Source organism: Chrysochloris asiatica, unplaced genomic scaffold (genome assembly GCF_000296735.1).
Source record: "Chrysochloris asiatica unplaced genomic scaffold, ChrAsi1.0 scaffold00009, whole genome shotgun sequence".
NCBI lineage: Eukaryota > Metazoa > Chordata > Mammalia > Afrosoricida > Chrysochloridae > Chrysochloris > Chrysochloris asiatica.
Window position 1 is genome coordinate 22,323,834 of NW_006408527.1, and position 12,169 is coordinate 22,336,002.

The 12,169-nt window shown below is 51.7% G+C and overlaps 1 protein-coding gene across 1 annotated transcript in view; it reads right to left on the reverse strand.

Moving 5' to 3' along the window:
• Positions 1–11,051, reverse strand: part of NAV1 (neuron navigator 1) — a 202,519-nt gene extending 191,468 nt beyond the window's left edge. Inside the window, exon 1 of the mRNA XM_006834141.1 lies at positions 9,963–11,051. Within this exon, the coding sequence (XP_006834204.1) occupies positions 9,963–10,716 (754 nt within the window). The 5' untranslated portion in view covers positions 10,717–11,051. The remainder of the gene's footprint in view (positions 1–9,962) is intronic.
• Between the last annotated feature and the right edge of the window lie 1,118 nt (positions 11,052–12,169).

The window sequence follows — 12,169 nt, forward strand, 5'->3', positions numbered from 1 at the left end:
TAGGGTCAGGGGCATCCTCACTGCTTGTTGCCCCTCCAACCCCAGGATGGTCTACTTTCTTTACTCCCTGAAGGATCATCTGCTCCACACCAGCTGATCCCAATACAGCCCTCTAATCTTCAACCAATAAAAGTTGGATGGCTGGACAGCCTTCTCCCCATGTCAAGTTTTTGGTGGTGATGATGGTTATATGCTGTGGAGTCAGTTCTGACTCACAGCAATCTTGCATAAGAGTTTCTGAGGCTCTAAATCTTTAGGAGCAGAAAGCCTCATTTTTCTCCCACGAAATGGCTGGTAGTTTCGAACTGCTGACCTTGAGGTTAGCACCCTGATTTATAACCTCTTCGCTACTAGAGCTCCTTGTTGTTGCTGTTGTTATGTGCCGTGGAGTCAGTTCGGACTCATAGTGACCCTGTACAGGGTTTCCGAGGCTGTAAATCTTTACAGGAGCAGAAAGCCTCCTCTTTCTCCCATGGAACAGCTGGTAGTTTTGAACTGCTGACATTGAGGTTAACAGCCCGATTCGTAATCACTACACTACCAGAGCTCTTTGGTGGTGGTGGTTATGTGCTGTGGAGTTGGTTCCGACTTAACAGCGACCCTGTACACGGTTTCCGAGGCTGTAAATCTTGATGGGAGCAGAAAGCGTCATCTTTCTCTCACGCAACAGCTGGTAGTTTCAAACTGCTGAGCTTAAGGTTCGCAGCCCGATTCATAACCGTACGCTGCCAGAGCTCCTTACAAGAGCTCCTTATGATGCCTTAAAAAGTCCCTGAATTTCCAGCTCCTTCAGGAAAACTTCCTGGACTAAACAAGTAAGGTCGGAGCTGAAAGTCAGTCCCACCCTGGATTGTATGTGATTGGAATACTCTGCTAGATTTAATGGCTCAGTTTTGCTATGTGTAGTGTGACGCTGCAGGATAATGCGCTGGACTGCAAGGTCAGTTTGAACCGCAAAGTCGGGGTTCAACCCCACCAACTATTCCTTGGAAACCCTATACAGGGTCTCTATGGGTCAGAATGGATTCAACGGCACTTAACAACAGTCTGGTTCATGCTTTCCTGGGGGATGTGGGGCTATCTTTAGCAGAGCCCTCTCCAGAATCAGGGCAGTGAAGTAACATGTGGGTAGGGGCTATTCAGAGCTGCTCCTAACCAAAGACACAACCTCTACATCCAGAGGCGTTCCCTCAATCAGTCCCTGCTATGCTGAAACACAATGACCACAAGGGCAGCCTCCACTTGAACACACACGTGTACCACTCAGAGGCCCTGGGCTGGCTGATCTCCTCAAGCCAGAGGCCCCTCCAAGAACCAGAAAGAGCAGGACAGTTTTTGGGGTCCCTTGAGGCAAAGCTTAACTGTTCACCTTGGACCAAACACCTGTCTAGAACCTATGGTGACCATGTGGGGTCAGGATGCCCTATTTGGGACTTAAGCTACCCTACCACCCCATCCTACCTCCTCCCCACCCTGTAAGCCAGCCCCACATTAACCTCTCCCGCTCCCTTTCCAGTCCCTCCAGTGTCAGCTACCAGACTCTTAATGTCCATCAGAACTCACCTCACTGCACACGTACACCCCCACCGGCATACACTCACTGTAGTTCAGGTGGTCTCACCCTCTTAGCATTTCAACTTTTCATGGCACATACTTCATTCTGCCTCATATTGGAATGAGCACAACACTTCTTATCTCCTGTATTTGTTGTTGTTGGGTGCCATTGAGTTGATTCCGACTCATACAACCCCATGTGACTGAGTAGAACCCTGCCTCACAAAGTTCTAATCTTTACAGGTACAATCCACTAGGGCTTTTTTGCTGGTGAGTTTGAACCACCAACCTCTTGAATGGCAGCCAAGCGCTCAATCTTTGCTCCACGAAAGTAGTAGGCAGTCTCTAAAGCCTCAGTCTCAGGAGCACAGTGCTTTGCCTCCAGTGAGCAATTGACAAACTGCTACTAATTTAAGTGAAATCACATTCAAGAACTGAGGAGACATGAGACTTCTGGAAACAGACATGACAGAGTTTGGTTCAATTCCTGGCTCTACTGCTCACTTGCTGGCTTTGGACAGATGACCTATATTTTAGTGCCTCAGTTTCCTCACATGTAAAATAGAACCTCGATTACAGTGTTCTTGTGATCATTAATTATTAGATATGAGACAACAAGAACAATGTCTCTCATATACTTATTGATAAATGTTAGGTATTATTATTGGATTATGACATTCTCTCAGTCTCCTCCTGAAGAGAGTAAGCCCAAGGCAACCACTCAGTCAGAGACAGAGTCCTAGGCCCTGTGGCAGCTTAGAGACACTGTAAGAGAAGCCAGCACTTCCTGGGTGGCTGCCAGCAACTTCCTGAAAAGGGAAGAGCCTTTTTAGTGGGTCACTAGGGGCAAAGGAGCTCTGGTCGTATAGTGGTTACGAATCGGGTTGTGAACCTTAAGGTCAGCAGTTCGAAACTACCAGCTGTTCTGCAGGAGAAAGATGAGGCTTTCTGCTCCTGTAAAGATTTACAGCCTAGGAAACCCTGTACAGGGTGGCTATGAGTCAGTACCGACTCCATGGCACATAACAACAAGGGCAAAGAGACCATGTGTCTTCAGGGTCTGAGCAACCAGTAGGTTTAATGCTCTTTTAGGAAAGGAACCAGGGAGTCTGAATCCCTGTAGTTTCTGCCTGGGGCTCTATTTGGGGGAAGTTATTCTTGCCCAAATTCTCATTTTTTCAGATTCTTTTGAACCTGTCCAGCTCTTGCATGTACACACACGTACACAGATACTCCGTTAGTGCTAGAAGCCAATGACGTATACGCACTGACCCATATGAACACCCACCATCTACTGCACACCCTTTAGGTTCATACTCACCTTAACCTCACCCAAGTGCTCAGGGGTTTTGTCTGTCAGCCACTGATCTAGTCGTTGCTTTTTTGTTTTGTTGTTGGTTCTATCAAGTCAATTTTGACTGCTAACGATCACTTATGACAGGTAGAACTTCCCCACGTACGATTTTATTGGCTGTAATATTTATGGAAGTAGATTGGCAGGCTTTTCTCCCAAAGAGGAGTTAGGTGGGTTCATCTGCCAACCTTTTGGCTAAGCAGAAAAGTGCTTAAAATATTGTGATACCAGGGCTCCTATTAACTCCATACCTTCTGACACACTTGCCTCAGTCTTGTTTTCTCAAGATTCCTTTATCTCCCTAAGCAGCTCAATGTCACAGTTTACAACCTTGACTCTCCATAGAAACACTTGGAGTTATGTCATCACTCAATCTCTCAGATCAGACCAGACCAGACCCAACAGCACCATCCCAACTGACAACCCTTCAAGACAATGCTGGAAGAACTTTCAGTACATCAGGTCTTGGGTCTGCCCTTGCTCCTTACAGAACTTAGGACCTTGAGAAGCTCAGAGTGAGAGAGAGTTGCCACTCAAAAATCAGAAGACTGTGGAGAAACCACCCTCTTCATGGCCCCAAAGCATATAACATATCATTGTGGTGTCTAAAATAGAACCCAGGATGGCTCAGGCCAAGGCTGGGCCCCTGCTGAGCTCTCGCCTCCTTGCTGAGGTTTGGCTGGAGCTGAGTTTGGAAAGATCTGTGTGTCAAATGCGGTGCACATCAACAGCATTGGCAGTGAGAGCCTGGAACCTGCTGGAGCCCCAGTTCTTATGGAGAGGGGGCGTGAACCTGTAACCTGTAGACAGGCAGTATTCTACATGCTCCCCTCCCCACCTCAGCACTAAAACTCCCATTAGGTCTTCCTTCTCCCCCACTTAACTTCCCATCCCTGCAATGTGCTCCCTCCTCATGCCAGAGGCATGAAACTTGGAAGAAAAGTCTCATGATCACCCCTCATATCTCAAGCACACACTGCTGCATTCACACTTAGCCCACAATAATGCCCATGCTGGCTGCACCCTTGGCACAACTCCATTCCACTCTATCTCCAGCTGAGAGAGAGAAAAACTTCCTAGAATATCTTCCAAGTCTATACTCTGATCCTGCAGGCCAGTGGAAGAAGCAGCAACCTGCTTTCATGGAACAGGTAGAACTGAGCCCAGGAAGGGCCACTGGCCTGCTCCTTGTAGTAGGCCTAGTCTCCAATACAGAGGAAAGTGTGGGAGATGGCGTCTGCCTCAATGGCTCCTTTTGGAGAGAGCCTGCCCACGCAGGGCCAGGGAGTGGGGCCCGGCCCCCAGCCCTTCCTGTGCATGAGAGGGGAGGCTGCAGGCTCTGGGGACATCAAACGCGTCTGGGTAATCCAAACAGGGTGTTGGGGGAGGTCAGCCAGCACAAATGAGAAACATGTGGAGTCCATTTCCCCTCCACTAGCTGGCTAGCACAGGGTTTCCAGGCAGAGGGAGAAAGCTGTGGGGAGGAGAGCTTCCGGGCTGGGCCAGGAGGAAACCCAGCCAGGTGCTATGAGTCCCCAGCAGGGAGCACTCTGAGGTGCAGACATTACTAGGAGGTGGGGTGGGGCTCAGGGATGTTCCTCCCCCTGTCAGATCTTATTCCAAAAGAAAAGACAAATGAAAGAAAAATGAAAGGAAGGGAAGGGACAGAAAATTGAAGTGTGGATAGGGGTCTGACTTCAATTATAAGATAAGGTATTCCATGAAAGGCAGACTAGCTTCATCTGTAAAGATCCAGAAATCCAATGGTGGAAATTCTAGGAGGAAAGAATTTTGGCTCCACAGAAGGAAGCTCTTTCTAACAATGAGTGCTTTTCAGGGAAATAAGGTAGTGAGCCTTCTGTCACTAGGAGGGTGTAAACAGAACACCCACCTGCCTATGATGCTAAAAAAGCAAGGATGCTTTTCGGCTTTAGGTGGGTGGCTCAACTAGACAATTTTCCATTCTGTGGTTCTGTGAGATCTCAGGGGCAGGTGAGGGAGGCAGAGTATTGTGCTAAGTGGAAGGGATTCCTCTTCCCCTGCTGTACCAGGAGATGCTGCAGTACAATGCAGAGGTGGTGTAGCTGCAGCGATGTGAGCTGTGTTTACGCACACTGGGGGCTCTGCTTAGCTTGGTTAATGCAGGACTGGGTTTTCCTTAAGCCCTACAGAGCAACCTGCACCTTTAGCTCTTGGGGTTAGATGCTGTGAGGCATGGGTGCCAGTGTGTATGGAAGGGTAGCTTCAGAGAAAGGTGAAATTGGAGGTCAGCACAAGAGAAGGCATCTGGTGTTGGCAGCCTGGAGTTGGAGACAGGTCATAGAGGGCATCGGGTTTTGATGCTGTTGTAGTCTCAGTAGCAAAGGGTGTAAGGAGGTGTAACAAGAGGCATATGTCAGGAGGCACCCAGGATTCCAGGTGCTTTTGTCATCATTCAAGTCAAGTCTAGAAGGAGCCTGTTGCCTGGGTTGGAGCCACCACTGATGGTTTATGCATCAAGGAAGCAGAGGAGCTCTGAGCACTTCTATTTCATCTGCACCTTTTCCCAGAGCAGAGTCTGTCCCTAAGCCCTATTTATCCATGATTCTCAAAAGTGGAGACTGTGGGCTGCCCTGGGAGGAGAGCAGCTTTGGCTGCAGCAATCTGGACAAGATACTGCCTAAAAGATAGAAGCAAGACCCAGGCAAGGCCCTGTAGAAAATTAAACCTGACCTTGGGGAAAAGAATTCTGAACATGGTGATAAAAGAAAAGCTCACTTTTGTGATAACCTTGAAGAAAGTAAGGACTTCATAGCTTGAATGTTCTGCACCAATTTCTCCAACACACACACACACACACACTCATCAACCCTACCTACACCTTGTCACAGCCCCTCTTTCAGGCTCTGGGAAGGCAGAGATATCCACCCCAAGAAAGTGAGATGCTCAGAGCATTTCCTATCCCTTCACTGCAGCCAAGAGGAAGGGAGGGAGATGATGGTGGAAAGACTAGACATCAGAAGGCCTGGTTCTGTTCTTGGCTCTGCCACAGGTAACTTGGTGACCTTGGTCTAGCAAATCCCTCTTCCTCTCTGGCCTTCATGTTCTCATCTATGAAATGGGGGTTTAGTAAGATGGTCCTTTTGAATTTGATTTGAAGTGTGTGACTGATTCTACCAGCATTCTCCAGTGGTACTGTTACAGCCTGGGGTGGAGTAGGGTGTTAGGTGGAAACAAGCTTTGTCTTCACTCTCCTGCCTGGCCAGGAGAATGTTTGGGAAGACATCGGAATGGTTCTGAATGTGGAGCCTCAGACACAGGGTGCTGGGTAAGTCTGCACAAATCACCTGTCTGCTCTGGGCCTTGGTTCTTCTTGAGAGAACTCACAATAACTCTTACTTTCCTCTCTTGGTTTCTACACTGCATCACATATAAAGAAACTTTTTTGCAAAGCCATTTCTTCTTATCAAAGTGTATCAGAGCAGATTTTCTGAAGCTAACAAACAAACAAATAAACAAGGGCAGAAGCAAATTGGTTTAGAAATGGAGACTTCCCAGACTTCCTTCTTCCTGCCTCCCTTCTGTTTGGCCTGTGTATCTGAGGGTCTAATTGTTGTCATGGCAACAACTCACATGGGTCCAGGCACCTTGTCTGAGGAAGTGGAGCTCCAGGTTCCTTGCCTCCTTTACACACTGCTCTTGGGCTGCCTTAGCTCTATCACTTTGTCACTTTGCCTGGAGGCCTGGAGTGGGGAAACTGAGTGTGTGTGGCAAGTTAACAGACTAATTTTGATGAGATTTATTGGCCCAGGGCCAATGAGGTAGGAAGAGTGAGATTTGTGATGTGATCGTAATTAGTATTTGACTACTCTGTATTAAAACGGGCTCTATTTAAGCCTTGGGACATTTCCAAGTCTAACCACCTTAATCTGTGTCCCTCTACCATCCCATAAGGTAAGGAGGAGCCATGGGAGGGTCTCTTCCACTCACAAATGGGGAAACTGAGTATAGAACTTCCACACAGGGAACTCAGGAATGCAGCCTCCCTTGTGTCCCAGATCCAGGTCTTGGGCTGCTTGCCTTTTCTCTGAGACTTTTGAGTCAGGATCCAAAGGTCCTTGATTCTTGGGATCCTTGATCCGTTCCCCTGGGCACTCGTCTCAGTCTTCTGAGTGCCTAGGATTTCCCTGTGGGACCCTAGCGACTTGGCAGCTTCCAAGGTGAGAGAAGGGGCAGGGAGCCTGCCCAGACCATCTGGTCCCCAGCTGATTTCTGGGAAGGGGATGATCAGGTTTCAGCTCTTCTCTTTTATTCCAGAAAGGCTCTTATTTGGGGCTGCTTCTTCCCACCCCCCTCAGAAACTGGGTCTTGGCAGCTTCTTGTGTCTGGGATGGTACCACAGAGTGAATGTAACCTGATTCTGAGCCTCAAGGGTGGGGAACAAATGCCCTGTGTCTTCAGCCACCATCCTGAGACATCAGGGCAGTTATTTTTCTGAGAGGCCACTTTGCTCTCCATTAAGGTCCTGCCCTGATACCTGGATCACCTTCATTGGCTCTGGGAGACTAATCCCGTTCTACTACCCACTCCACCAGCTTTCCCCTGTACTCTTCCCCATCCCCAACCATTGATACCAAGCACTGCTGGTCTAGGGTCTGATATGCCCCTCCTGTACATTAGGTCCTCCCAGGAAGTTTGCAGATAAAGTTTCCACCTCTACCCCCACCAGAGAGCTTCCTATCCTCAACTCCTCTGTGGGGCCATCCGAGAAGGAAATAGTCTATGCCAAGCAGACACTTGTCTTGGTTGAGGGCCTGTTTTGTCTGCAAGACCAATCAGGTCTTGTAGAAACAGCAATGAGTCAGGAATTAGGAGCAAATGTAGCATCTCCCTCCCACCATCAACTCATGGATGACTTTCAGGGTCTCAACTCTTTAGACCCTGAATTCCTCCAACTGGAAAGTGGGGCGAGGTGTTCCCCACTCATCTCTAGGGTTACAACATTATGTGGTACTCAGGGAGTGTGCTTTGAGAAGTGACAACTGATGAGCAGAGTAGGGTTCCAAACTCAGCCTCTCCCTCCCCTCTCTCCAGCCATCTCCAGAGTTACTTGTCATGGTTTTTGTGATTGCAGCCTCTTGAAGTGAACAAGATAGCTTCAACAGGGCAGCAAGGAATTTCCAGGGTGGGAAGAACCTTAGACTAGGTAAGTCATCACAAGCAGGTAAAGGCCTGACCTTGAAAATGAGAATGTGCCCCTGATACTCTCTCCTCCTCCCCAAGTCAAACAGACTGTGCTTTCCTTACCCCAGTACCATTCCCAGTCTCCTCTCCATCCCTTGGGGAATGTTATCCCCAGCCTGCCTGGTGCCTCCCCATCCATCAACCACAATTCAATTATCACCTCCTCACAAGGACCAACACAGGCCTCCCCTCTCCAGTCCCTCTCTGTCACATGGTCCTATTTCATTTTTTCCAAAGTGCTCATCAGTGTCTGTAACTATCTGATTTTTATTTTCCTATACTGTCTGTCTCACCCTCTTAGAATGTGAGCTCTTTGAGAACAGGGCACTCAGCAAGGGGTAACATACTCCATTTGGAAAGTGAGGCGGCCTGGTGAACTCTGCATTCCTCCACCCTACTTTTTCATGAGGTGTAGGGCCTGCAGGAAGGGGAAAGGTCACTCTTCCCTTCTTCACCTGTCACCAGGCTCCTGATGGCTTCTGAAAAGCGCATCAGCATTTCCTACAGGAGAGTCGGTTCTCCCAAGATCCAAATTCTTGCCCAGGTCAGGGGGTCCTTATGATGGTCCACACTGGAGTCTGGGAGCCCTGAAAGAACGCCGGGTTCCTCCAGCTCCGCATTCTCCAGGGCGGCTAGCCCACCTTACACCACCCTACCTAGCTTTGCCAGACACTCTGACCGCAGCCCGCGTCAGGCCCGCCCCTTCACACGCGTGCGGGAACGCCCCTTCCCAGCCCCCAACCAGAAAGGCAGCCGGCCCCGTGCCGGGGGAAGCTCGGGTCCCTGGGCGCGCGCCGGAGGACCCACATCCTAGCCGCCGTAACAAGTTCGCGGAGCCCAGGGGGCCTTCCCGGGCCCAACCCTCTCGGCCATCCTCCCGTGGCCCCGGCACGACTCGTACTAGTTCCCGAAGCAAGGTAGCGGGCGCCCAACACATCCCAGATCTATCCCACTTTGAGGACAGGAGCTCTCCGGTGAAAGCAAGCGCCGTTCCGGGGCCCGCTCCGGGTTTTTATGTGTAGACTCTTCAGGCTCGGACAACAATGGATCAGCTCTCAGCGCTTCCTCTGCCCGAGCGAGCTTTGTTCCTTCCTTCCCGCCGGCTCGGCTCCCATTAGCCAAAGGGCAAAGGCTTCTCGGTCAAACCTGAGTCTGTGTGAAAGCCCAGACCTTTCCACAGGTTCTAAAAGACCTGGGGGCTAAGAGTTGGGGCCAGAGCCTGGCCGAGGTCTAAGACGCTCATCCAAATGCGCGCTGCTGGCTGCCCGCCCGCCCCTTGATCCCAGATGCTTCTCCTTGCCAGAACCCCCACACCCGGGAAACCCGACTCGTGCTCCCATCAGGAATCCAGAGAGGAAGTGGAACATCAGCTCTGCTCCAGGGCCAGCCAGCCCTCACATCTGCGCTCCCCACACCTGTCCTCTAGATCCGAGCTCTCACCGGACGCTCCCCTAGTAATGGCTGGGTGTTCTCTGGTTGAGAACAGACCACATTACAACTGAGGTCTCCATCAGCTCAAGATTTTTGACATATTAGGATTGTGGGAATTTACATTTCTGAAAACCTATGACCCCATTCCATTGTCCAGCCTCACCTCACGCCGGCAAGACCAGAGCACTAGTCTGGTGACATCTTTGAGAAAGAGCACTTCAGCCATGCGCATTTGGAGGTGAGCCAGCCCTGCACATCTGGCGCAATGACCCTTCAGAACCAGACCCTTGGCTAGGAGATCCCAAGGACGGGGATAGAGGGCTGCTTTTTCCTCACATCATTCCCAGCAGCTGGCCAGGGAAAAGGCAGGGGCGGGGTGGGGCGGGGCGGCAGGACTCACCCAGCATTTGACTGAAGAGCAGCTGCTCCAGGTCTCCCAGCACAGTCACCACGAGCTCCGGGTCCACCTTGAGAAAGGCGCGCTCCTCCTGGCCCTTGGCAGCGGGCACCGGCCCGGAGCCCTTTTGAGCCTTAGCCTTGCTGGAGAGCAGCTCGTCATCCGACTTGCCATCGTCGCTCACGGCCGCCTCCGGTGCCTTGCTGAGTGGTTTGACTTCGGCGTAAGGGCCGCGCGGGATCCGGCTTGGTTTTCCCAGGCTGGACGCAAGCGGGGCGAGAGGGGTCTTGGTGCAGCCCGCTGGGCTGCTCTTGGCCTGGAAGAGCGAGTGCTCCGACTTGGACAGCGTCTTGGACATTAGCGGAGCCTCGCGGCCCTTGGGCCCCGCCTTGCCCAAACCCTTGGGCGCCTTGGCCATATCGTCGCTCCACTCGGGCTCATAGAGCTGCATCTTTTTCTCGGAGTCCGTAAGGAACGAGAGGTTGGTGAGCGACTTCTGCTTGCGCAGGTTGGAGGCGGGCGGCCCTCCCGGGCCACGACCGTCCACACTGCCCGACTTGAAGACCTTCAGCTCAGCCGCGCTGGCCTTGGCCATGCCTCCACCACCGCTGGGCGCCTTGGCGCGCTTGGGTAGCATGCCTCTGCTGTCCGCTGCGGTCGCCTTCCTGCCCGCGCCCCGCGGCTCGTCCGTGCCCTCGTCGCCGCCGCCGCTCAGCTCCACCTCGGGCTGCAAGCTCTTGACGCTGCTGCCCAGCATTCTGCCCGCGAGGAGCGCATGAACGATCCGCGCGTCTGCAGGCACGGGAGGTGGGGGGAAGTAGGGAGGAGGGACGGGGGCGGGGGCGGGGAGGGGGAGAGAAAGGACGAAAGAAACCGAGGAAGAAGGGGAGATAAAGGGGGAGGGAGCGAGGGAGGAGAGAAGGAGACGAGCGGAAGGCGTAGAAGAGAGAAACGCAAGGGGGAAAGCCAGGGATAAGGAAAAAGCAAGGAAATCGTGGCGAGATGGGGCGGGGACGGAGGAAAAGGGGCGGGGCGGGGGAAAATACAAATTAAAATTAAACAATCAAAAGAAGAAGGGAGGCGCAGCGACTCAGCCAGCGCTCGAGGTTGCTTGGGCCCCAGGGTCCCGACCCCGGGCCTGCCAGCCTGTCAGTTCGGCGAACTAAGCACCTCGGAGCAGCACTCCGCCCGCCAGCTCAAGTAGAGACTGCGGGCTGCAGCTCCGAGCGAAGGAAGGAGGGGAGAGGAAGGGGGAGAAAACCGGAGAAGGGGAGGAGTGTGAGAGAGGGGAGGGAGGTAGGGGAGAAAGAGTGTGTGTCTATTTCTGGCTCGGGAGGGGGGAGGTATCTTTGAGCTGAGCTTGAGGGGTGGAAGAGTGGGAAGTAGTGGGGGAGATAAAGGATTCGACCAATTTTTCTCCCCGCTTCCCGTGGAGAGGTGGGGCACGTTTTCCGAGGGCAGGGGTAGTCTTCTGCCGCCTGAAGGGCCTGATGAAGAGATGGGGGTGGGGGGGTGTCCAGGTAAAGGGAACAGAGAGAGGGCACCTCTGAATGCATCTGGGAGACTGGACCTTGGGGTCTAGGAAAAGATGTGAGAGATACGTTTAAGGAGAAGGGTGGGGAAGTGATATTCAGGTTGCTTTTTGCTTGCTACCCCAAACCATCCAAGGCTTCTTCCCAGGAAACGCCAGTGCTACTTTGCTTCAGTCTCTGAGGCACAAGGCTGCCCTTCTGTGCGTCTGAAGTAAGAGATGGAGGATAGGACAAGGTGGATTACAGAGACGAAGCCAGGGCTGACTGGGGAGGGGGCTGACCGCGGAAGAGGAAAAGATTAAGTCTTGGGATCAGGAGACTGGGTTCCCTTTCTAATTGACTGCTTGACCTTGTCAAAGTCATTTAAGCTCGCTGTATCTCTTGTCTTCTCTTAGAGTGGTTATAATCTGGATTCATAGGTAAAAAGGCTTTGGAACCATAAGTGTGTTTCAAACCTAGGGAATCAGGAGCAGGTTTAACACAGGTCTTTTCCCTGCCAGTGCCAAAGTGGGGCTGCAGGACAATTTTAACAAAAACATTTCCTTCACCCCTCTCTTTCCCCTCTCCCACAAGGTCCAGGAAAAACAGAAGGACGGAAGTGGGTGCAAGAAGCAGTTTACCTAGGGCTGCCCCTTGGACAGCAAAACTGTCCACCCTCCCATGGCCTTCTATGTCAGC